This window comes from Aythya fuligula, chromosome 19, assembly GCF_009819795.1.
Source record: "Aythya fuligula isolate bAytFul2 chromosome 19, bAytFul2.pri, whole genome shotgun sequence".
In the NCBI taxonomy this organism is placed as follows: Eukaryota; Metazoa; Chordata; class Aves; order Anseriformes; family Anatidae; genus Aythya; species Aythya fuligula.
The window spans coordinates 1,703,973-1,730,522 of NC_045577.1; the positions used below are offsets into that span (position 1 = coordinate 1,703,973).

Sequence of the window (26,550 nt, forward strand, 5' to 3'; positions counted from 1 at the left end):
AGAACTTCTGTGTTTATTTTTGCATTATCTAAAGGGACACACACACACACACACATATAAAATCAGTGATTTTGCAAAGGGAGGAAGATAGTTTAATATCAAAATCTGGTATTTTAGAATCCCTTTCCTTCATAAGACAGTTTTTTTACTGTGCTTCTAGTACACTGGAAAAACAACTACCATGTCTGTGTACGACAGCTAGGAGAAAAAATGTTGTATGATTTTTAAATGTTTAAAACTTTACTTAGGTCAGTGGACACACTGACAGGTCACTTTAACTATTGCAATTGTGTGTCCTGTTATGTATAGCTGTGGTTTCATTAGAACCTGTAGCTTTGTGCAGTCTGAGGTTGTGGGTGCTACGTGGTCAAACAGAACACTTATGTTTGGCAGAGTTGCAGCTCTCTTGGGGAGTAAAGAGAACACTTTATTTTCAAAAAATATACTTGTTTGTTTTTGTACACCCTTTTTGTTATAACACACTTCTTTTTTCTTTTACCTACCTTTCTTCTAATGAAGTTTCTGCTCTCCATACTACTTCCTACCACTCTACCAGAATTAAGTCTTGCAGCTCCTGTTGAACGCTGCACTGACTGTTCCTACAAGAACCTTCTAGTTCATACAAGATCATTACCTATGCCCAGTCTTCACATCAGTCTTTGGGAGGTGATGTGGGTGAGCCTAGGTTCTTTAAAAATAAATGTACATTTGGGAAGATTCCTTCTCTGGAGCTTTTAGTCAGTAGTGCAACTGGTCTGGTAGAGTTAAAACAACAAATGATGATAAGATGCTAAAATCATTGTTGGGGAAGTGTGTCATTTCATTAGAAGCAAGATATACTGGGAGATCTATTCAGCTCTGTAATTATTTCTAGTACAATTAGAATGTCTTTTGTCAGCTTTGGTATGTTTATGTTTTTGTGGCTTATTTATATTTACCAGAAAATAGAATATTTTATTCTGTTTATGTGACAAAAGGTAAAGCCTAACAGAATACAAAAGACTCTTCCAAGTGTGTCTTTACTTAAGAGATTCAATCATATTCTATTATCAATGCAGACTAGGGAGAATTAGTATTTCAGGGACTAATGTTAATAATAAAGAAACAGGTAGAAAATATACTCATGTAGTAAAGCAGTTTATCAGACTGTGAAAAGATTTGTTCAAAGTTCTTTTCTGAGCTGATTCTTCTAGCTATTAAACTTTCATAGGACATAAAATTGAAATTGCCAGCTTATTTGCTGTTTTGTTCATTTGCTGTGAAGGAACTATACAGACTTGTACATTTTTTCCATTCATAATCTGCACCTAACATGCAGAATGAAGAACTCTGCTTTATAGGGCAGGTTTCTTCTTCAAGAAGATTAAACAGCATTAAGAGGTCAGGAGGAGGATGGGGAGAGACACAGCCAGCTACATTCCAGAAATGCAAAACTGGATCGATGAGGACAGAGGCAAGCGGAGGGAGGGATTATCTCCAGTGTAAAAGAGATCAAGTAAGGAAGGGAGGAGGGCTGCTTTGCCAGACCCTGTGACTCCCTTCACACCCAAGTGCATTGGAATAATAGCAGATTCCCCTGGATAACAGCAAGCATTGTGTGGAACTGTGGTAGAAACCAAAGGGGAAAGGGGAAAACAAGTTCATTTTGTGATATTTATGCAACTGTATGCTACAATGGCAGAGCCAGCCTCTCATTCTCCTTGCCACTCTGAACTATCCTGACAACAGAGATAATTAAGAAAATGAGCTTCCATTCTTCTCTTCCCCACTGATGAGCAATATGGCTTCCCTGCTCTTTCGGCTGAACCACAGAGTTTTCTCCCTATCTCTGTTCAATTCTTTATGGATTTAGTAAAAGTATAAGTCTGATTCTTAAAAATTCTTCTGTCTTCAGAAAACGTAATTCCTACCCTCGTTTCTTCTCACTACTGTCTTTGACTGTTCCTTTCGGAAAGGACTTCAGTGTTGCAAAATAGAAGTCAGTTGGTGAGAAATGAAAATGTGTTGGCCCAGAAGCACTTGTCCATCTAATGTCTGCTTGAGACTACTGAAATGTCTTACCAGGTTCTTAGGGGACAGTGTTTTTAGTAAGGGGAATAAAAACAATGTCAATGGACAAGAAAATAATTCATTTGATTGAAATTCTGCTTTGTGATGTGCAAGATTTGCAGAAATGACAATCCATGGGATAAGAATTATCTAACTAAAAGGCCTGCACTCTTGTCATGCGTGTAAATATTTGACAAGTGAGACCTGGCTCTCTCTTTACAAAGATATACACCACCTGCAGAGCATACCCAAAGGTTACTGCCTCTCATGCAAACACTTGCCAGTATTTCGTAATGAGCAACCAGACAGGTATGTCATCTTTGGCTGCAACAGCAATACATGCATGTAGCTCCTATTACATAGGAATTCAGACTTTGCAGTAAGATTTTGTGGCTCCAGTACTACATCTAGCAGAAGCGTTCATTTCAAGAAGCATATTCTGGGCTTTGGCTTTTACTATTTGCCAACTGTCTTGGCATTGCAAGTACTTCTTAGACAGCGGTGATAGAATAAATTCACTGCCCTGGTTACACACAAGTCATATGCCATAATGGTTGGACGTATGGAGAAAATACTGTGGTTGAGCTGACCTCCTAGGACTCTATGACAAGCAGTAGCAGCTGTAACATGTCTGTGCAGAATTTCCTTGTTAGTCCTGTTATGTTGAGGAACCCATAAATACGTTGTAGAGAATATCTTGGTCCATCACTGCTGGCATGTGGAAGCAGAATTGTGCTTTATAAATAATACATACATATAAAATAAATACATCAGTGCATGCAAGGCTGACCAAATCATCTAGATTGACAACTTGAGAAAAAGCTCAGCGAGTCTTATGGATGACTTGCTTAGTGTATCAGTGCAGATCAGCATCCAGAAGCTTCTTATGTGTTACTTTGCAGTTAGGCCAGAACTGTTTGAATCGACCTCTGATGCCCCTGGATTAAACTAGAATGTAGAAGGGAGAGAATATGAGAAACATACGATTCTCCAAACTGCTAAGTCCTCTGCGATTGCTTATTTGGCCAGGCATTTGTTGGATTTACCCTTCAGAGCTGGTCTGATTAACACCTAGTAAAATGGTTGCACGGTGCTATGCTACACATACAGGAGCCATGTAATTTTGTATGTTTATATGGGGGAATATCACCCTAATTATGCAGACTTCATGAGTGAATGATGAAGCTGAGCCAAACAGATAGTCATTGCTGTTTATAGAATTCCTTAAATGAGAGACCAGCTCTCTCTCTTTCTCTTTTTTAATATAAGTATTCTGCTTGCTAGAGTGGAATAGCTGCTAATAGATAATAAGGGATATGTCTGTTTTCCAACACTTTAAATCATGTGGGTTGTGTGATCTTGGTTTGAATTCCACTATCAGGCCCACAGAAAGTCCAGTGTAAAACTGACAAAATGACCGGTTAAAGAAGAAAACAGGCAAAAATAGTGTGATTTTTTTTTTCTTTATATTTAAAATTGCATTGCTGTATTTTCCAGTGTTTTAAATGAAAAATATATGTAGTTAGTTCCATGTTGACAATGTCCTTGAGGATTTGACAGTGAGATTTTCCAGCAGTTGCTCTTCGTTAGAATCCTGGTGGTGTTTAATAAGGCAGCCGAACTGCTGGCACCTTCGGTTCTTGTTTGTTCTCCGAGGGCTCGGGGCTGCTGCAGTAAGCACATCGACCAGGGCTGATCATTACAAGGGCGTACGCCACCATGAATAAAAATGTCACACGTTTTCCCATCTCACAGCGGTACAAAATGTCAGTCCTGTCAAACAGACATTGCAGGTAGCAGTGAGCAGTCAGTACAAATTGGGAAGCCGAATATTCCCCCAGCTTTCTGATATTCTTCATTTGAAACAGAAGAAAAACAGTTGTTAACCTATTAGCTGTGATTTTAAACTCTGCTGAGATAGTAGATGGATAGACTTTAACACATAGGGATAAATATATTCCTGGGGTCTGGGATTTTTTGCAACAAATCTCTCCATCCATGTATGTTGAGAAACAGGCAGAATGAAAAGAAGCCACTATAAAATACACCTCATTTTGGTAGAAGTCCTTTGGAAATTTGAAAGTGTGCTCTATGAGATTCTTTCTCAAAACTTTTCCCTGTTTATCTTTGTGAATAGTTCTGAAAAACTTCCTTGCTGTTTTGCTGGGAATCCAGAACAAGCAGTTTTCTTTCCTGGTCTTTTCATCCTGAAATAAAGTAACAGGTGATTGTGATTTCCGTACAAATGAGAGTTCTGCTGCTTTCAGACATTATGCAGATCATATAAGGTAGAGTCCATGGGATATGTTATCTTCTGGATGTTAGATCTGTGTTAGCACTATGAGCACAGCTATGTGTTCACTGAGTTATCCATCAGGATTTGAGGGATTGAAATTGTCAATGCAGGATTCTGCCATTATTGCAGTGACTAGAAAAAATGTGGTGCAAAGGAAGAATACCAAAAAAAAAATTGGTACAAAGTCACCAGTGGTTGCTCTAAGGAGGGGGAGAGCAAATAAAAGGGGCTGCAGTGGTCTATGTAAAAGTGTGTGTCTCAAAGAAATTCACTTAGAAGTTTAGTTAGTAGGTAGAAATTTCTTTGGTTTTGCTCTGACATCTCAGTAATAGAAAACAGCTGTATGCATTTGAGCTAGTGAATTGTTACAAATTACTCTCTTAGCCAAAGAACTATAAATGCTGAAGCAAACTGCAAAAAGGAAGGATCAGAGAGGATGCAGAAATGATTAACAGAAACAGAATGATTAGAAAGTGTATTAACTAATGCCAGCCTGCTCCTGGCTTACGCAATTTACCTGTCTGCAATGATTCTTAGTCATCTAGGTCCTTAATACATTTAAAGAAAATAGGATACAAAGTGGAACTTTTTTTTGAACTAGAACCACTCTAGATTTGATTGAAATAATTTATATTCTGCAGGCATCTGTTTGCATGGGAAGAGATATGCACCGCGTATAGGTTAATTTACAGTGGTTTTTAAACTGTGGTCTGCAGGCTCCTGGGATCTGTGCCAGGTAAATAAGAGGCTGTTGACAGTTCCCTCCTTTGGAAAATTTCAGGGATCTTCAAACTGCAAGTGTTGAATCACATCAGTTTAATACAGTTAGTTTTTTTACAGTGTTTTAAAAGAACTGGATACGCATACAGATGGGAGGAGTTCAAGTTTTATTCTCAACTGCACAACAGATAAGTGAAATAGAAGAACTAAGTGGTCATAATCTGAAACTACAGTGGTATCATCTTTCATGGGTTCATACTGCTCCTTTTTACAGTACGTGAATTCCTCTGTCACTGGAGCTAGGAAGTAATCAAAAGTCTTGACAAGTCTTTAAACTACAGATACTATTACAAGTTAACCACTACAACATAGTATTCCTCCCATCAACATCATATAAGAACACATGTTGCTTTGGGGCACGGCCTAAAAATGTCTCTGTTCAACACTTACTGCACATACAGAAAAATATATTCATCTAATTCATGAAATGCTTCCTATTTTCTGTAATTGCAGACAGAAGAAATAAAATACTCAATTCTACAACCAAGGGATTTACTATTTAAACCACATGTTTTTGGAATAGCATAAATTGTAAACAGTAATATTCTACAGAAGTAGTGTAACCTGTGCTTCTAGGATTTTCTTGTCCCTTGTACTCTTCCATAGCAAACAGATTAAAGGGGATAGCTAAGAGCCCTATTTGCTTCATTGTGGTGGAACACTTTAACTTGACAAGGTATTCATGATCTGAGATCATGCTCCTGCTCTCATTTTTGGTTTTAGGAGTGATCTGTATCTGGCTAGTAACCTGCAAGTCCTAGACTTAAAGCAAACTATGTATGTTGTACATTATAATATTTAGTATTTTTAAATGTTAGCTCTTCCAGGATTGTTTGCTCAGTGAGAGATGAATAGATGGATGTTACAGACGTTACCAAAAGAGGATGGGTTATCAGTGCTCTGTGTCTCGATGCACTGTAAAAAGTCAATGTTTACCCTTAATGAGGAATGACAGAATTGGTCTCGGCCAAGAGGCAGAGGAAGCAAAAGTAGACTTTCAGAAAACCCCTTCCTTCCCTTTCTGTAAAATGCAAGTTTCTTCTCTGTGACGTTGGGATGGATCTACATATCTTTGGCAGTACCCTAGGACACTAGGTGTGACTCAGGCCTGAAATAAGGATCTTTATTCTGCTTTAGGGAAAACAGGAGCTTATAGGCTCCTTTGACTTCTCTTACTGTCTGGTTCTCTGTTATGTAATGAAAGATTCCTGGCTAGAAAGGTTAGGGGAATAGTCCTTGTTTTTCTCATTAAACATTCAATTGTGGCAGACTCTTCCCTTTCAAAAAATTTTGGCACAGCTGTAGGCATTACTACATTTTTGCCAAATTCACACTACCCTCCCAATCTACAAATATGGCTTGAAGATTAAGACATCCCTTGAAAAAAAAAAAAAAAAAAAAAGATTTTTTTTTTTTATCACAGGACCCAACAGATTTCTGTTGAAGTATTTCAGAGTGTAAATTAAAAATATATGCTGTAAAGCATACGCTGTTCTTGTCATCCCAGTTTGTGAGCTGTGCATATGGGAGTATGTAAAAAGCAGTGTGTGTGCTGTGCAGGGATCTGGATGGGTAATAAAACAGCTGCCTCATAGATTCCATCTGCTTTCTGTACTGAATCTTTTTAGGTACCATACATTTTTCAGTGTTTTTATTCCCCTTACCACCCCCCCTTTTTTTTTTATTGAGTGTTTGTGTGAGGTTTAGCATATTTTTCCAAAGTCAGCACTTCGGATCCTTTGCAGCATGATGTGTTTGAGCACGGATGCATTCAGGACAGTGCATCTTTCTTTCATGTCTCCTTGTCTTTAAAACATACAAACAGTTTTTAAACCAGACCTGTATTTCCAAAGAAAGTAAGATACTTACGTAGAAAAGTTTTGCTTTGGAAATCATTAGAAACAGTACTAACTTGAGAGTGAGAAACACTTCCTTGTGTATGTACTGACAAACCAGTTTTCATCTAGTTGTGTTTCCTTTATGCATCTATTCCTAGTTGCACTTGTTGCTGCGTATGAAGTAACACCTCTAATTTACTGATGAAAGCAGTGATTTGAATACCACCTTAACAAAAAAGATCTCAACAGACATCCACAGTTAAGTTTGAGATAATACTCTGTTCACAAAATGTTACTTCACAGAACAAAAGTGATCTTTTTGTAATGTTTTCCTTGGTATAAAAAAATGAAATAGCTTTATTGTGAAAGTTCCTTGGTTATGTAATAGGAACTTTATGATCTGTGGGATGTATAATTTTTAAATATTCTCTTTTACACTGTAAAAATACTGTAAGATTTTTTTTTTGCTTCCTCCAGCATCTCGTAGCTTAAAATCGCTTGTCTGGTAATTAGTAAAAACAGTGCCAGATCTGCAGTCATAAAATTGGCTTCCTGCAAATTTTCTTTGTGTCTTGTTGCTTCAGAAGTATTTAGAATAAGACAATTAAGAAAATATCTAGAGTAAAAAGGTATGCTGGTAAACAGCTATGGGTAAGAAAGTGCTAATTTAGACATTTCTTCCCTTTGAAGAAGAAAAAAAAAACTGTATTATACACATTTAGGAACACACCTAGAATAGCAATTTAGTGGCTTTTAGCAATTTAGCTATGTGCTGTTTTGTACCCATTCATCCTTACAGCACAGGTAATTAAGTTGGTATTCCAACACAGCTTCCCCTACTGACCTTTCAGAAACAATGTGTTTTGCTGCATTAACAAATTAGCTTCAAATCAGTGGCTTTTCCAGTAAATATGGTCTTCATATAATTCAAATATCCTGGCTTATCCCATTCTTCTGACAGATACTAACATCAACATTAAAAATGAAGCTCTGGCAAAGGACAAATAACTGTTACCTGGTAGTGGACCTACATGTCAGCTACTCCTCACTGCCCTTTGCCTCTGCTCTCAGAACTTCTCATTCCCTTTCCTTCTCTCCTGCCTTTCTTTTCTGTCCAACTAATTTCCCATGTTGCAGAACCTTGCCCATAAATGTAGCATTTGAAACTTCTGCTGAAGTATGCTGCGTGCTGCTTCTTATATAGACACACCTTGCATTGTTTTGTCTCCCTACTTGAAGAGAAGAATGCTGGTAAGAGGTGGCTGCAGGTATGATATCACACCTGAGCTTCTGATTTTATCTTGTGTTTAAAAAAGTCTATCTGAATTTCTACAACAACAGCAAAATCTGTCACTTAAGAATCCCCAGATAAGATGGAAGCTGAGGTAACTACCTCAGTAAGTGTCGATAACTCATGTGATTGCGTTTACTATAAAACTTGAGAAATTCTGTCTTCAGAAGTTAGTGGTTCTGAAATCAAGTAATTCAATGAGAATCTCAGCTTATGTTTAAGAAGAGAGTTTTTGACCCTCTTGAAACCAGAGAAAACTTTAACACAAAGTCAACTTACCCTTATCCCTCAGAGACCAAAAGGAAAAAAAAAAAAAAAGCATGTATAGTTTTGATTTCAAGGCCAACAACGTGATGTTTTAAGGTCTGAAATCATAATTCTTGGTCAATTATGACTAATAGGAATAACAAATCAGTGCTGAGTGTGGTTTGGCTACACGTAAGGAATATGAAATGATGTGATAGTCCTATTAAACTCCTCTAGACTGTACTGGCATATGTAATGTTCTTTTTCTTTTGTGTGCTATTTGACTATTGTATGGGTATTTGGCCATTAACATTAGTAGTTCAACTTAAAAGGATACTCATGGTGGTGGCTCTTTTAACGCAAAGTGGAATTTTCAGATCTCCCAAAATACTTGAAACTTTATTGCCATTGACTACTCTAACAGCGATGTCGTAGATAATTAAGTAATCCTGTCACACATTTTCTCAGACATATTTTTCCTCCAGCATGTATGTGGGTGAGCAAGTAAAGTTCAGTTGTACGTGTCCTTGCAGTGACTATAATCAATATATTGACCAGCTCGCTAGGAGATAATCCTCAGTTGCTGTGTTGTCTGTCTGTCTTGCTCTCTGAAGGGCCTGCCTTTGTCACACTTTTTTAGAAGCTTAAATAATACTGCCACTGCTCAATCAGTTAATACTGTTGATGCTACAGTCTTGCAGTGTTTCAATAAAAAAAAAAAAGTCCTGTTTTGTTTTTTGCTGTGGAAAGGAAAAACTGATTCCCTAATCAAAGCAGCTTCCAGGGCTGTAGTATGGTCTTTGAAACAAACAAATATGATCAGTGATACAAACTAACACTGGAGAAATAATAACATCAACTTCTTTGTGAAATGTTAAGTGATACCTTGTAATTCTTATATCAATAAAATCATATTTGTCCAGAATTTTAAAAGTTGTGGAAAACAAGTTGCTCAAGACACTGCTAGCCATGGCTTTAGGAAAATGCTTAAATTTCCCACCTAGATAACTTACTCAATAATTTTCTAATATAGAAATGTCCACAATTTTTAGGTAACTAAATGTGAAAAATAGAGAAATGAAGCATATATGCAGGAAGCTTTTTTTTTTTAAAAAAAAAAGAAAAGTGAATAGTACTTGCATCTTGTTTTCCTGCTTCATCAAGTAGTTTGTCTAAGTAGCTATGTATGAAGTGAAGGAAGTGGATGTCTTTTAAAGGAACTAGAAAAATGCAGATTTCAGATTTTCTCAGCTGTTCCATTATGCTTCTGAAACATAATGGAAAATAAGTATGCCATGTCACGTAACAAAAGTTAACTATATTTTAAATTTGTGCTTTCAGCCTGGGTAGGTAAGAGGGGAAGATGCACAGCACTACAATTCTGTGACTGAATTGCATAATAAAAGGTACAGAAGAGAAACAGTGTGGAAGGGCTAACAATAGCTCACCACTGGCATTTCTTTCTATTTTTCTTTGTTTTCATGGTCACTTTCTTGGAAAATATGGTGGGAAGCTCTCTATTCCAGGTACCTTTTTTTTTTTTTTTTTTTTTTTTTCTCCCATCACTAACCCCAACACTCACCCCAAAAAGCTGAGCTGAGTGCATGTGCAGTCTGGCAGTCCTCCAGTGACACACAGGGACGAATGAACCAATGGATGCAAATTATAACTTAATGGGAAATTTGAAAGGAAAGTCTGAAGAGATGCAAGAAGAGCCTGAAAATGGTGTGGTAGGCTGGAGTTGAACCATTACACAGCATGAGGGTATTGAAAGGGAACGTGTGTCAGTCTAGAATAAAGACTATGCTAGTAAGAAGTTTAAAACTGCTGAGATTTGAATCTGGAATCTTTTTTGGGAGAGAAATAGAGTAATCTGTGTAAGCTTTCTTGTTATGTCTGAAGAACCTGCCTGCTGCTGCCAGTTCCTTTTCCTTCTCTGTATGGCTGATGGGCTTTTGTCCATGGAATGCGCCCTGCGCTGGGGCCAGCGATGGATGCGGTCTTTGTTATCTGGTCGCAGGCATTCAGAGGAATTCCCGTGTGCTCCTTGCTGAGGGCTCTACTTCTCACTTTAAGTGCTAATATGTGTACACAAGCTGCCACAGAAAAGACATTAACTTTGATCTTGTTTTCACTATCAAAGTTGTACTTTAGGATGATTTTATTTAGAATCTCATTAATTATCAGTGGGTTCCTTGTCTAACAGAGTATACCTTAAGATACCATCTGTGTGAGGAGAGTCATGCTGCTGGCTCAGTCAAAAGCAAGTGAATTGGAATGGCTCCAGCACCATTACAAAGCAATGAGTTGGCCAACTGCTAATTTTAAAAGTGGGAGACCAAAATAAGCTCCTCAGTGCATTGTTCTGACTTCATTAGAACTGTTGGTGGCTTGGGGGTTTTAGTTTTCTTTACAATGAGTTGTCCGTGAAATGTTTGTTGTTTTTTTTTTTTTTTACAATGCATGTACACACTTTGCTCTAGGCAATTTACACTTTGATCCACTACAGTTAGTGTATGGAAGGTGTAAGTGACTTAGAGTTTTTCCCTGTGCTCTTAAATATATCTTTGCTGGTTTGAGGCCTTTAGCATAAGTTTTTGCAAGCACTAAAATTGTGCTTGGGATTTTAGTGAAAGCTTGTTGCATATCCTGCTTTGCTGGATTCTTTCAATTTGTGTAAATGTTGTCTAGAACACTTGGACCTACAGGTTGGAATCCACTTTAAGCATCTTTATTGTTTCAGTAAATGTTGGATGATCTGATCTGGAGTATTTATTGATCGTACTACGTTTGGTGTAATATAGCCTATGTCGAGGAGGCAGATAGAGCTACCAGTCCTATTGTGACACTTTGTAGGTCATGAGATTGTCATTATTATGAAAATAATTGCATTTTGTGAGGTGAGTATGAAGCTAAGGTAAATCACATTGTCCACTTGAACTGCTTTTGCCACAAAATCAGAGGTGTTTTCATGTAGGTGACTATTTAATTTACGTATGACTTAAGTTTCCACTTTGATACAGCAGCAAAGACTCCGTCCGCCTCGGCCACCGCCTCCAAAGATACAGCGTTCATCTAGGCCCGTGAGTAGCTGGTAGTTTTGTTTCACTGCCACAGCTTAACACTGCCTGAATTGCTCTCTTAGTAGCATTACTAAACCTTGGTAGTTTGGATTGTCAAACTTTGCAAAAAGGCAATGTGTAAATTTTGCACCTAAACTCCCTTCTTCTCTGCTGCGGCACAGCCCTGGGACCTGCATTTATTCTGCTTTTCTTTGACGAGTTCTGCAGCTTTCAGTCAGTTCTGCAGGTAACTGATGCTGCTGTTGCAACGTTTGTTTTTACTTTTGTGGTGTTTTCTTGAACAAAACTCTTGCTAGGCTGGGATAAGTTTTTAGCCAGTGAGTTTTTGAAGACTTGCACTAAACTCAAATATAAAAGGAAGCAGAAGTCTGAAAAGAAAGTATTTATTCTCCACAAGTTCTGCTTTAAAGTATTTTGGGACACTTAATTTTTCTTTCTCCATGGAATAGATGAGTGAACACACAACACACATAAAAAAAAAAAAAAGGCAAACTTTATTTGGTAGAACATTGGTACAACATTATGGAGGATATACATATATATATTGTTTTCATATAAAATGCAAGCTGGAAATCTCTTTAATTACATAGAGTAAAAAATGTAGGCACAGCACGTTGGCCTGAGGAAGTGAGTCTTCCATAGAAGGACTACACAGAAATTGTTCTTAGTGCAATACCTGTGTTGGGAAGGAATACCTTATCTAAGCAAGTTTTAATTCAAAGCCATGACTGTAGGCCGATTGTGACACATTAACTGTACCAGATGCTTTTAAGATTGGGGACAGTACTGGGTCTGTATTGGTGACTTTTTTATTAGTACAAGAACATGGTATCATTTCGGAGGTGTGTTGCTTTTGCAACAGCCTTGAAAGGTATTTGTTTCTATTCAGGACTTCAGTTTCATTAATATAATTTCACCAAAAAGCACATAGACCTCACTCCTTGCTTCCTAACGCATAAATGTACACACATAGGAAAAAGAGAGATGCAAGTTTTCAAATCTAATCTTGCTAAAACTTGTTAAAAATGTGTAGTTTTGGATGAGCAGGCAACTGGTTAACAAGTGCACTTGGGTGTGTGTAAACTTTTGATCTTTGGTGCATGTTCCTACATTACATTTCAATGGCATGTTTTTCTTTTCCTCCCTCTTTTTAACTCTGGGTGTTTAGCTTAACAGAGTCATTGTTATGGATTCCTGCACTGAAGATTTCTGTTTTCTGTGTTTAAAAGGTAGCATTGACTATGCTTATATGTGTTCTCTTAAATGTAATTGGTGTGGGAGGCCCTCCAAGATTCATTACACTGGGAACAAACCTTCCCTGGTACTAAGGAGTCTTCTTGTTTTGTGCTTGGCAGGTGAAGCCCCACGAGGGCTCATTGCAATTTCTCTGTACAAAAGTTGCTGAACAGTATTGTTCAGATAGAGTATTTGCTACGCGAATGTCTTGCTAAGACTGTTTAATCTCCCAGCTGTAGTGCGTTAATAGTCCTCACTATGATGTGTTTGTGTCAACTGTCTTTGTTCTCAATGTGACTGATAAAAGGTTGGAAATGTAATAATAAAAGCTCCTGTTGCATTCATCTAGCCATGTCAGTAAGTGGAACAGAAATGCATCATTCATCAAGAGGAAATTCAAGACAAATATAAACAAGTGTAATCAGTCCCAAAATATGCTTGTATCAAACTTACCTAAATTTGTTGTTGTTCAGAACTGTTATTTGCCTTTTATTGATGAAATACATTTTTGTGTGTGTAAATAATACTGTGAGCAGGCTGCTTTTTACCTGTCTTAGTCTTGGCATATATTACAGAGGTGGGTATTGTCAAGTAATTCATCCCAGCCTTTTACAGAAAGCCTTGAATCAGGAGGCACGGTCTCTCTGCTCTTCCAACCAAGTCCACGTAATACCAGAATTGCTGAGAAATGCTTACAGTTCTCAGGCTGTATCTGTTCTGAGAAGGAATCCATGGGTACTGGACCTTGCAATATGAGTCATTACTAATAGTGAGAACAAAAACACAAACCAAAGAAAGGTTAAAGAAGCAGAACAGATATGTTCTTTACGTTCTGCTGCTTTGGAGATGAATTGTAGTGATACTGTGAAAGGCTTATAGTTCTTAGAGAACTGTTGAAATTAATAGCGGCTATTTGGAAACTTCATTCAGTTAGAAAAAGTTAAAATATGGTAATTATTCATAAAGTTGATGGGGACAGTAATAAGCACATTTAACCCTGTACTGGATGTTTACCTTTATTCTCTAGGCTCTGTGCTCATGTAATTGGATTTCTTTTCTACTTTTGGATTTGATATGCATTTAACACTGCCTATTTATCTAAATAAGGCTCAAAATCCAGCAAGGAGTTGGCTTGATTCCTGGCTTTTCCCTGCAGTTCCCCATGAACAATGCTGTAAATCCTACTTAGCATGTCACCCTGCACTTTACTGGTCTGGTGGCCCCATGGAGCCATCCAAAACTCTCATCTCTTCCCCTCATCACCATCACTCCCCCAGGGTACCACCAAAAGGTGAAAGTGTTCACAGCATGATGACAAGCCAGCTTTATACACCATCTTCCAGCTCAGATTTAATTAAACAGATTTCTTTCTTCCTCTCTTCTCCTTCTTGCTCTCTTCTCCCCCCAGTTCCTCTTGCTTTTCTCCCCCCACCCTTGCACACACTCTCTCTCCATTGCTCACTCTCTCTGTTTTATCAGCCCTAATGAAGCAGTATTCTTCATCGATCCTGCTGATTGCCAGCCCATTCCTTTTGTTTGTTGGCACCGAGCCATTCAGCCGCACTCTGACAGCTCAGCTCGTCTAATTAGCTCTGTTGTTCTTTTCCCCATGTTTCACCACGTTGCAAGTTCAGTTGAAGTTGCCACAAACTTAATCCTTCCATTCCTGCCATAAATTCACATTCTTAAGCTGTCTTTATTGTAGAGAGGAACAGCCTTGTGTGGGGAGTGATCTTCAAGACCTTAACATCTGACCTTTGTATAAACTCTGTTTCCTAAGAAATAGTGGCAATACATCTCTGGATTTCTTCATCATATCTGCTGTACACCATTTCCTTTGAAATGAAAATTCAATACAATAATCCTGCTATTATCTTCTGCATACTGTCGTGTAGTGCAGAATCACTGCACACAGTTCAGTGTTTTTTTCCTAGCAAGAAAATTTGAGCTCTGCGTTCCTTAAAGCACTGAGAAAACAAAACAAAACAAAAACACACACACAAAAAAAAAAAACTACCTTGCAGAGGTGGTGGGAAGCCCATATCAGTGCTATGATTGCAAACAAATTCATCACTCGTACAAAGAGTGCTCTGGTTGTAGGCCTTTAACAACTTCCTTTATATTGTGGCTATTAAAGAGAGCATAAGCCCAGGAGGGCAGAAGTTGAGTTGTATTCCTGAGTTTATTTGAGGGCTTTGGGGATTCCTTTTGGTTAGCATTCAGTTAAGCCAAAGTCAGATTCCATTACAGGGAGGATAGTACTTCCTTAACAAAAACTGGAAAGCTTGTTTGTACAGCCTCACCCTGATGCTCCAAGTGTTCATTGCCACATTTGACACAAAGGGATAAATTCATCAACAGCATTTCTCGTTAGTATAGGTAGGCACATGCATAAATTTGCCTATATAGTGATGGTGTGTGCTTATTCCTTTCCTTGAAGTGAAACTTGTTTGCTTGTGGAGTTAATACGGGTGAATTAAGCTTGGTTTTTGAACATCAGAAGATGATGGATATGATTTAAGATTGGATTGGCAGCAACATCACCTTCTACAGAAAACCTTTGTATTTTATTACAGACAAGAAAAAGATACACTGATATATCATCAGTGATGACAATGATAATATGTCTGGCAAGGTTTTCTGTTCAGCCTACTGAAGGGAACCAATTTTTTTGTGAAATATTATTGTAACATTTACTCCAAGTACATTTTTTTCAGTGCTTACTTACACAGAAGTCTTTACCTGAGGAGTTGGCTTCCTATGAACACATGGACAAAAGGATCAGAACGTCAGATTTGAACTCCAGTTTCCAATAATGTGCAAAAACACACAGTGCTTTCCATTTTTACACTATCAACTAACTGTTTAGGTGAAGCTTACATTTAGGGAAACCTTCGTATCAGAAAATTAGCCAGTACCAAGCAGGACAGTGGAGCGAATTTTCATTGAATGGCTAAGTGTATGTGTTTCACTTGCAACTCAAAAGCATGGGTTTTTGACTTTTTAACAAGTTGTGGATCGCTGTAGTTTATATTCAAACTGATTCATTTGTAACATGGTTGTAGCAGAAAAGTTTAAAATGAACTCCAAATGGAAGATACCTTTAAAATAATGGTGGTTATGCATATTTTGCCATTTATGTCTATTATATGATCAACTTTTGCAGTATTTAATGAAGTGTCTTCTGTGTGTGTGTATGTAATAGGTTCGTCCTCCAAGACCTCATGTTGTTAAGAGACCCAAGAGCAACATTGCTGTGGAAGGACGAAGGACTTCAGTTTCTAGTCCAGAACAGTAAGTAATTACATACTTTGCAGCTCTGCTTTTCTCTAGTTGTTGCAGTGGTATTAATAGACAGTACATTCAAAACTAATAATAATAATATTTTTTAACGATAAAAAGCTTTGTTTAGAATTTTTGGAGGAGGAATGAGGAAGCATGCAGTAGTACTTTCCAAACGTCCGGTGTTGAGGCAGTGCAGCCTTAGCACAGGAAATCCCATTGGAACTGGACTACAGGGCCATGAGATTGTTGCACTGATCTAATCTGTCACAGAGATTGCCTTGTCATTCAACTCTTAACTGCAGCATAAAGTGATGCATATGTCATAGACACTTTGCAGTACTTGCTTATGTCCCAGTCTGTGATGGCTTTATTCTCAGGAAAGTGAAATGCTTTAGCTGGTGCCCAAGACTCTAGGATAACTGCTGTATCTGAAGGTACTCAAATCCCATAAAAAGAAAAACGGTTTACTTTTTTTGATCACAGCTTTTTTCCACACATGTACCACTACTGTCACCACTGTATATGAGGGAAAAAGAGGTGAAGGTTGGACATTTCTCCATCCTCATCCCCCTCCAAGTTATATGCATGGCTGAGTTTTCTCCCAGTCATTTTAGGATATGGGAAGTGGGATTATGGCTTTTAGATAAAAATGGTCACTTTAAATCCTACAGGTGCATTTATTCATTTTATAGTGGAATTTGGTTGCCCTCTTGTGGAATAGATTGCAAATCCTGCAAAAGGGCTCATGTGCTTTTACAGGGTGCTAGTTGTCCCTACACAAAGATTAAAGGTTTTTTTTAAATATTTTTTTTTTTAATGTATAATACAATGACTTGCTGCATGGCTGATATACTAGGTGTAATCTTGGTTTTAATTCAGCTGTTTTCATGGGCTATGAACTTTTTGTTTTGTAAAAATGATTGGTACCAAAGATAAGATGATTCTTTATAGCTATAAATTGACTTACTATTCTTAATGATCATTTTAAGTATCTAACTGTGTACTTAAAAGATCATGTAAATGGCTTACCTAAGAAATAACTTGAGGCCAGTGCCTTTGAAATAGGTAAGGACTCACTAATCTTACTTTCTTTCCTTGGTGATTATTTAAATTGATACTTTGAATAAGTGAAACATTTTTTAAATAGTAATAAAAGATTATCATGAGGTTTTCCAAGAACTTTTATTTTCTGTTCCTCCTGATCCTGACCTGAAAATGTGCCAGTTGTTTTATCTTAAAAAATAAAAATTAAAAAAAAAAAAAACAAAAAAAACATAATAACATTTTTTGTCTCTAGGATAATCATAGAATGAATGAAAACACTAGTTTATATTTTTGTTGTTGTTACTTGGTAGCATTCTTACTGCAGATCAGAGGAGATTCGGTGAAAGCAGTGACAGTGCTGAGAGGGTGCTTTTCTTGACCTAAACTTGACAAAAATCTTTTGCTTAATTGCACTGATTCAAAAGTTAATTATTAGCTAGTTATGCTCAGGTGCTCGTATGTGGGATCTGTTTGTGAGAAGCTTCCGCTCAAGGAGAAGTTCCTTTTTATATTTAAAACTAAGGCTATCTTTTTGGTCTTGAATGATTGAAAATGAAAGCTTCGGGGACATTTCTCAGGATAGCAGATTCGGTAGCTCAGACTGTGACTTGCGTCCTCCCGCCGGCTGGTGGAGACATCCCCGGGGCAGGGTGGCACTAACCGCTGCGCAAGCCTCCACAGGAGCGAGCTCATTTTGGTGCAGCCTGTTTTCCGTTTGTGATGTTGCATGTCATCTGAAAAGTAAACTGTCACGTAGGTGTCCTTTCAGTTGTTACATTCATTAATGCATTTCTTATATTATTAGGAAATACGTATCTTAGCTTACATGAGTTAATTTTTTAATCTATCCAAAAAAGTAGCGCGGTTTTCGTTGCGTTGTGTGCTCATTTTCTAGTCAAACTTAAAACACAGCACAGTGGGAGCAGTGACTCCAAAGGACACACAAATGTCAAATTTAATGACAAATTGTCATTAAATGTAAAATATATAATTTCTTTTTATTATTATTATTATTTTAGTTGTAAAGTAACAGGAAGAATTTGCAGATGAGAGCTCAGAAAATGCTGGATTACTACCTAGGGAAATACTAAGCATGTGGGACATATCTCCTTAAACATAAATTAGTTGTTCACAGAAATAAGGTGTTGCATTTTTAGCAGATAGACAGCTTTTTGAGAGCTCTTTTTTACACCACAGCAAGATTTCCTATTAAATGTCGAATAGGCTTCCAGAGTGCTCTAAGATCTGTCTTCTGTAAGTACTGACTAGCTGGCGTCCAGGGCATGCGGAGTAGGAGGAAATTAAAATAGGAAATCAGAGGGTCAGGCTTACAATTAACAGCATGTCAAAAGGCTCTTGGGCTGGCTAAACCCATGTCAGTGCTGCAGCAGTTCATTATGGCTTTCCAGAACTCGTGTAGGACTTAGTAGAGAAGCTAATGGCTTTCCCTTATATCATATGAATGAAAATAGGCTGCAGTGCAATAGTGGGTTATTACACTGAATTTAGTATGAAATCAGCATGATGGCTGTGTTAAATGATACAGGCTCATAAAGCCCATTAAATTCCAGTTGTTGTAACCAGGCTCTTGAAGCTCTGCCACACAGAACTTGTGTATGGTAAAGGTTTACTATGGCATCACTGCAAGCAAGGATCTCTACTTAGAAAAAAAAAAAAAGCTAAACCAGCAAGTACCTATTTGAACACGGGTGGCTGGAATCAAAAAGCAAATACCATAGGGTATAGGAGATAGACTTGCTGTGTTGCTGTGGTTCCTCTACCATGAGAAAATTGATGTAGAAAAAGCTAGATACGATGAAGGTACTGCCAAGAAAGCAGATGGCCCAGCAAAGGGATAGCAAATGGGAAAGAAATGTGCTGAGAGCAGTCGTGCTTTTTGTACCAGGCCAAGCAAGAACCTTAGCACAGGGTACCCCTTTGGGAGCCCTGGTCCTCTTCCACTTTTCCAATAGGATTGTTTACAAGAAACTTTAATTCTGGAGCTTATTTTTGCCATGTGGTTTGGAGCAAACCTACCGAACGTATGCGGCTTGCCTCTGTAAAGAAATACAGATATATCTGCAGGGGAAATTGGTGAAAACATACTTATTATTGTGAAATAGGATGATAATGTGAAGTGACTTTGTAGAATCTTGCATCTAGATCTATGAGAGCAGGCAGAGGTGTCATCCAGCTTGTTCCCACTTTAAATTCTTTGTTCCTATTTCCAACTTTCTAGAAAATGTGTACAAAGTTCAGAAAAATTATAAAACAGTTACCTGCCTTTCCTGGACACAGTGATCAAAACCTGTTGTTTCTGTTACCTAATTGAATGATGACTTGTGAGCTTTTTTTTTTTTTTTCCCTTTCATTTAAAATTTGCTGTATGCTAATATTTTAGTTTTTCTTGGAATATTCTGCTTCTGTGAAAATTCACAGTATGCAACGTGTCACTTTAAAAATCAAATATTTTAATATTTTTGCTAGCTCGCACTCAGGTGTACTGAGTGTTCAGAATGTGCAGGAAGGAATTCCAGCAATGGGTCTATGCTTTGTTCATATTGAATAGTTATTAGGTAATCCCCTCAGTCCCAAGTCTCTTATTTCATACTGGAAAGAAAAAGCCAGTGCATCCAAATCCCTCATTCTCTTCATTTTACTGTCTAAGAGGGACAAATTCCTTAATTCCCCAGAGTTGCTATACAGCTATTCTTTAAAATAAAAAATAAATCCTTCCTCAAATTTGGGAAGCCCATTTTTAGGAGAATAATGACAAGTCCATACTACCCCCTTTGTATCACAATCTCTGTAATCAGGAAAAAGCAAAACAGTTAATAAAATAAACACATTTAATTTTCTCATAACTGAACAATTTTTTAGAATTATTACAGAATTCTTATTAATGCCCAAATCCCATACTCACATTTTCTGTATGTATTTTTTCTATCTCAAGTACATTTAGGTGTCAATTAAATTTGAAATATCTACATTTGTCAGCATTTCATTTTTGGCCAGTGTGATGTGCTGCTGATTTGTCCATGCATCCTGACACATGAAAAAAGCTCCTGAGATGCAGATCTTCCTCATTAAAAAAGAAACCCATACTATCATAATGGTACGCAGAGCCATGGAGCGCATCCCCAGCTTTATTGCACTGTGTTTCTGACATGATATTTAAAAAGGAACAGCCACGGCTGTCAGTACTGTCATATGCTAGTGCTAACCGAAGACATGTTAAACTAAACATTAGAAAGAGATCAGCAAGTCATCTGCATGGTAACTCAGCTAAGAGATTAGGTAGGCAGGAGCTGGTGCAGTCATGTGGAGATGATGAGGGTTGTAGCTGTGACGGACACATCCTTTTTTCCCTCTAAGACTGCAGCAGTGCCTGCCTTGTAGCCAGGCTTGCTGTGACCTGCCTTTTCAGAGACAGCTCTTTGTGTAGGAAATTCTAGCAAGTGGTGGGTGGCAGACTGCAGGAGAGTTGGCGAATTGGGTTAATGAGGGAATAGGTACTTTTTTTGGATTCTACTGCCTCAAGCTAATAAAAAATTTAGACTTGGACAATTTTAGACTGTTCATCCCTTATCTTTGACCAAAATGTTTTTTAGAGCACACTAACAGTGAAACTTATGTGCTTTCTTTTTTCTAATTAGGAGATCCCACTTTCATTTAAGGAGTCTTGCAGCAGCAACAAGAACGTGCATATTAATTAAGGTGCTATAAACGTAATCTTATTGCACTGATCTGCACTCAAGTGCAACGGATGATTTAGCAAAAAGGATACCGTCTTATTTTTTCATAGCTAGTTCCCAGTTTAGTTAATACATACACACAGACACAATGCATTTGAATGTAGCATAGTCTGAAGGCAAACAAAAGGTATCAAAGGCAACGCTTTAAGGGCAACTGCACCAGTGCATCTCTTACATGCAGCTACCAAACAAAATGTGTCAGCAAGATATGTGGAAATTCAGTATTGCTCTTGATTTCAGGAAAACAATTCTAAATTTGCTTGAATCATGTTAAATATTAACTTATTCTCCTAAGAGGAAAAGACAGTGTGTGTGTGTGTATATAAGTTCAAAAACTAAATATTTTAAAAGAATCTTTGATTTCTAAAATCATTTTAGGCTGAGCCATTTGTTAATGTAAATTGAATTTTTGGAGTAATAGCCTTTCTTTTATTAAAAACAACAAAAAACTTTAAAAATTGTTACAGCAAATTTTTCCTAATGCAGTGGCAGCTCCTCACTTTCCCTGGATGCCTATTACAGCACGAGAGGAAAAGAACAGCTATGCAACAGCTTTAATTGGAGTACCACAGACTATGATTTAACACTATCAGCTGCATCTGCTGCCACCACTATTTTAGACTTTTTATTAATTAGCTCTGACCTGATTGTGAATAAACATTTATTCACAGTGGCAGTTTCAGCCCTATTGAGCTGTCGCTTGCAGTGGCCAACTTCTCTTTTTCTTGACCAGATGTTTTGGACTGCTTTTCATATCTTTATTATATTGTTATTTGGCAATTGAGACAAAAGAACTAAGAAACAACAAAGGCTGCTTATGAATACAAGAGCAAATAGAGGTAGTTTGTTAGTGTGTCTGAACTATAAAGGTGATGAATCAAATTCTTTCTCTTTTTGTCTCTGCTATTGGTCCTGTTCTGATTTCAGCATATCCTCCTCTTACAGGGGATACACATAGTGATGAGAGATATCAGCGTCGTTCTACCTTCTTTACAGGATCAGGACATATCCTTTCTTCCACATGATGAGCCTGACTCTGCTTATTCTGAAATAATGAACTTTACTGTGGACCTCAGTAGTAGCAAAATTAGGTTCCTATCTCAATTGTTGTGTGTTGCTTTGTGTCCTTCACGACGTGTGTTTTGATTCACTACAATAGCTAGGATATTCTCAGTGATATGAGGTTGACAAAATAAAGATGTTTGGGAAGAGGCCTCACTTGGGGCAATGTTTGCTTTTATTTGCTAGTGATTTCTTTTCCAGACGTGCAGATGATGGTGCTCTATAGCAACATCCATCAATGTTCATCAGCCTGTAGCTTGGTCCATAAGACATATGAAAGTGGTTTATAGTGCTGTTGAAAAGAGGTTTTCTCCTCTTTTTTTTTTTTTTTTTTCATTTCCACTTGTGCACACTTAGATATGCCAGAATACCATAGAAATGGTGAGAAAAAAATAAAATAAAAACCAAGAGTATTTTCTATTATAAGCACATATAATTTTGACGGCACTACACGTTGTTGTCCTTGAGTTTTAGTAGATAAAAACGCACTGAGCTATGGTGTAGAGTCCTCTGGTTAGTATTGGTAGGTCTCGATGTGCTTTTACTGCTTTCAGTTATTTACAAAGCATTTGTCTTAGTATTTCCTTTGTGGGAATGTACTTTCTCTAAGCTCTTTTGTGATCCAGAGCTTCAGTGTTTCAGAGGGAATAAACAGTGGTTGTTGCTTTGTACTTTACTTAAGATTAGGATATTTTAGTGTTACAAATGAGGCAGTAATTGCTATTAATTTCTTCACACTTTTCAGCCTCTTGGTTCCAGTGTACTTCCATTTAAGTACCTTGCTCCTGTGCTCTTTCCTATTCTTCTAAAGCTGGTGGTGCATTTAGTTGTTTAAAGCAGTGATAGCTGCTTTAGGGTGAAGGGTAGAAGCTTCTACTTTATATAAAAAAATAGTAATTTACTGGTTTTAAGGTTAAAGCAAAGTGAAGCACTGGGATAGCTACAATACAGAACAGAAAAATATTTAAAATTTCAGCAATCCTAAAATATTTTTCTTTTACCCCCTAACATTTAGTACATTTACCTGAATAGGCATTCAGAGTTACTTTTACACTCAAGAATTTCGCCATTGTCTTCATGAGGTAGAAGCGCAAATCCTTCAGATCTGACCTCTGTGTATAAAATAAAGATGACTGATAGATTCTTGTCAAAAGTCTGGTGAAATGGTTGGGGTTGTTTTGTTTGTTTTTTATTAGAGTTCAAGTGTGTTTCCAGAAGCACATACGATATCAAATACATACAAGACTGTCCAGCAGCACAGCATGGTGATCTTCCGGATATTCTGGAATTTTTAAGATGATGTTAACGTTTGCCCTTGATCCGTAATACTTGAAGCCTATTATGACCACTCTGTTTGTGTCTCTTTTTTTTTTTTTTTTTGGCTTTAATGACCATACTCTTCTATTTGTGCTGCTTAGTCTTCCTTGTCGGTATCCCCAGCTCTTTCCTTCTATTGCATGTTTGATACCAGCCTGAGTGAACAAGTTTATAGAATGCCCAAATCTCTAGAAAATGCAGTGGAGGAATTGCGGGTTTCTGTGTTGGCTTCTTTTGCAACGTGGATCTGATTGCAGGTCCTAGTACCCTTCCCAAGCAGACAATACCCTAGACATTTTTAGAAGAGTTACATTTTCTGCCTTGAAAGTAGAGCTTAACATGAGTCTGCAGAGCTCTTTGCAGTGGCAGTCAGTCACGTTCAGAAATTATTTAGAGCCTACGACTCACTTGGTTTTCTTTCTCCTCTGCAGCTTTGAATGTGACAACTTGGTAACTTACTTTTCTCTCCGTTTCCCCCAGCCTTGTAAAGCCTATGCGACACTATACAGTCTTCCTCTCTGAGGACTCTTCTGATGATGAATTTCAGCAGGAAGAGGATCCTGTCTCTGGCTTCTCTGAAAACTTTTTCTTCTCTGCTCCTTTTGAATGGTCTATCCTTTATTCTTTCATTGTATTAATTCGGTCTTTAAACAATAGTTTTTGCATTGGTCAGGGTGCCTGCTCCTATACTTGGGATTTTGGAAATACTCCTGCAGTCTTTATACAGCACTTGATGAATGTTCCACATTTCTCCTGCTTGTTTGTTTTGGTATTTAGAGGCATGCAAAAGCATACTCCTGCATGAATCAGTATGCAGCAATGCACAGCTTTATTGTTTTCTGTTCAACCCGAGCTGTGTGGGAGGTAACCCTTCCACTTGCCCTTTGTTCCAATGTGCCGCTTGTGTTCCTGTCCAAACCTTCTGCTGCTCTTCCTTGTACAGTGCTAGCTGTGCTTTTTGGATTGTCCTGTGAGCTTTATTTCAGTGCAGTCATCAACTTTTTCCAGTTTCACTTGCTTGATCCCAGCCTCCCTGTTCTGTCAAGTACTAGATCCCCAGTGACTCAGGGGAGTCGTCATGCAGACGTCCTTCCAACGGTTTAGAGTACAACCTGACCTTAAATTATACAAGAGATAGCAAGTGACTTGTTGAGTTTACTCACTGTATTACTTGTATGCAACCTTTTAATTTGTAAATTGTTGCAGATTGGTAAATTCCCAAACCTTCTTAACTACGTCTTGCCTAGTTTTGAAACACGGTGCTAAGCAGCTCGGCTGTATCGCATCTACAGGATGACTGCCAGTGAGGCCTTACCTCGAGAGTGCTCTCTGGGGTGCTCTGCTCAAATATGCAGTATGAGGTTATTTAGCATGGCTGAATCCGCGTGCACCTCCCTCCACATGACAGTGTATCTGAAAAAGATGCACTGGGGCCCCTGGGCAGACTGGCCAGGGAAACAGGAGCTGACAGGCAACACTCCTTCTTCTAGCATGGGTGCCTAGGGGAGATGGGAGATGGCTGAGTCCTGCAGCCAAGGCTCACACATACCTGTTTGCAAAGGGCAAGAAAAATGTTCACGCATTCTTGCGTTTAAGATAAGGGAATCCAGGCTACCAAAATGGTTTCTGTGCAAAAAATTCCTCAGGGTTTTGGTATTTTTTGCAGTGTGATCAAATGCTTTGCAGATGAGCACATATAATGTGAGAGACTAAAGACACAACCAAGATTTGCAAGATCACACTCTTCCTGAGGACATGTACCATCAGCTGTCTGTCTTGTACTTGCATTATTATACTCTTCTGTTCCTAGCTGAATGCCTATTTATTTGTTGATGAAGGAAATAAGGACTGTTAAGAAATTTGCATGATATAGATGTGTTATAATAAAATATGGAAAGAAGAGGAGGGTTCTTCCATATTATCTTTGTTTTTGGAGGTCTCACAAATATTTTCTTTTAATTGAAATCTTGTTTAAATGCCACGGTAAATCTGGCTGACAGTCAAATGCCAATCACCACAGATATGTGTGTCACTTCTTGTTATTAATTGGATGTGCATTATGCTGCTGTTCTCTGTACACAGAACTGATATGCAAATCTGCTGTTGTTCATTTTTTTTTTGCTGAGGTATGTGCAAGAAAAGCATGTTGCTAAGTTGGCCTTGGCTTTAAATGTAAAATAGGTGTCTTCATAATGAATTGTGTTGTTTCTTGATAAGATGACACCAGTATAATCATTGGAACTCTGCACAGTATTCCCAATTATTGCAGGAAAACACTGAATTATGTTTCAAGCTGAGTTAGCTTGAAACAAGTGAATGTAAGTGCCTGCAGAACATGGAGCAGTTTGTGGTGTGCTTGCTCTGACTTCCTGCCTAGAAGGACTGAGCACAGCAACAGCCATCTGCCTGGGTGGGAAGGGCCAGGCTGTCAAAATGGAGAGCTAGCATCCGGTTATTCCTGCTCGGAGAGACTTGGCTCATCAGTCTGTCTCTAACTGCATAATCACAGCTTTCCTCTGAGTACTTCCCACTTACATCTTTTTCCTTTCTGAAAACTCCTCGAGTGCCAAGTCATCTTTGTATGTCCTGCCCTCAGTCACTTTGTTCACACACCTGCTGTTCACAAGCCACTGTAATTTGCTACCCAAAAACTTTTTGTAAAGCCATCCAACTCCTTGCTAAATACGTGTTTTGGAAAAAAAAAAAAAAAAATGAAAAAGACAATTTTCAACTTGATTTCTGTTTTCTTGTCTCATAGGCCTCAGCCATACCGGGCCCTGAAAGAATCAGATAGTGCTGATGGGGAAGAGGCTGTCAGTCCAGAAAAGGCAAAAGAGCCTCTGCCTCCAAGTCCTCTCCTCTCAAGCAACACCACAGAAATCAACCTCCTTGAAGACATTTTCCCTAACTTAGAAGTAGAAACACAGCCTCAGCCTCTCAGCCAGGCTAAGAGCCTGGAAGACCTGCGGACTCCCAAAGAAGAGGGACATCAGCGATGCACGTTTGACTACCAGGTTTGGACATATGCCCTGGGGGAATTTGCACAGAACTAGGGCTGTCTGTTTTCGATTATTCTTTGAGAATTATTTTCTTAATATTGGTAAAATTTCCAGCCTTCTGTCCATGTGTTTTGAAATTCATTTCAGAGTTAAGAAATTATTGAAATGGGCCTCAGTTATAAAACAGTAACTTTTTTCTCCTAGAACTACAGCCTTTACTTTTAAAGCAGAAAATACTTGTGTATTCCTCTGAATGTTTTTTCGTATGG

At 38.1% G+C, this 26,550-nt stretch overlaps 1 protein-coding gene across 5 annotated transcripts in view; it reads left to right on the plus strand.

Moving 5' to 3' along the window:
- Window positions 1–26,550, plus strand: part of DENND1A (DENN domain containing 1A) — a 190,604-nt gene that overhangs the window by 160,190 nt on the left and 3,864 nt on the right. The window contains exons 20-23 of one of the 5 annotated variants that reach the window (XM_032200166.1): window positions 11,524–11,583; window positions 16,025–16,113; window positions 23,763–23,891; window positions 26,041–26,296. In XM_032200166.1, coding sequence (XP_032056057.1) covers window positions 11,524–11,583; window positions 16,025–16,113; window positions 23,763–23,891; window positions 26,041–26,296 — 534 coding nt within the window. The remainder of the gene's footprint in view (window positions 1–11,523; window positions 11,584–16,024; window positions 16,114–23,762; window positions 23,892–26,040; window positions 26,297–26,550) is intronic. The other 4 variants (XM_032200167.1, XM_032200169.1, XM_032200168.1 and 1 more) reach the window with 4 other exon arrangements.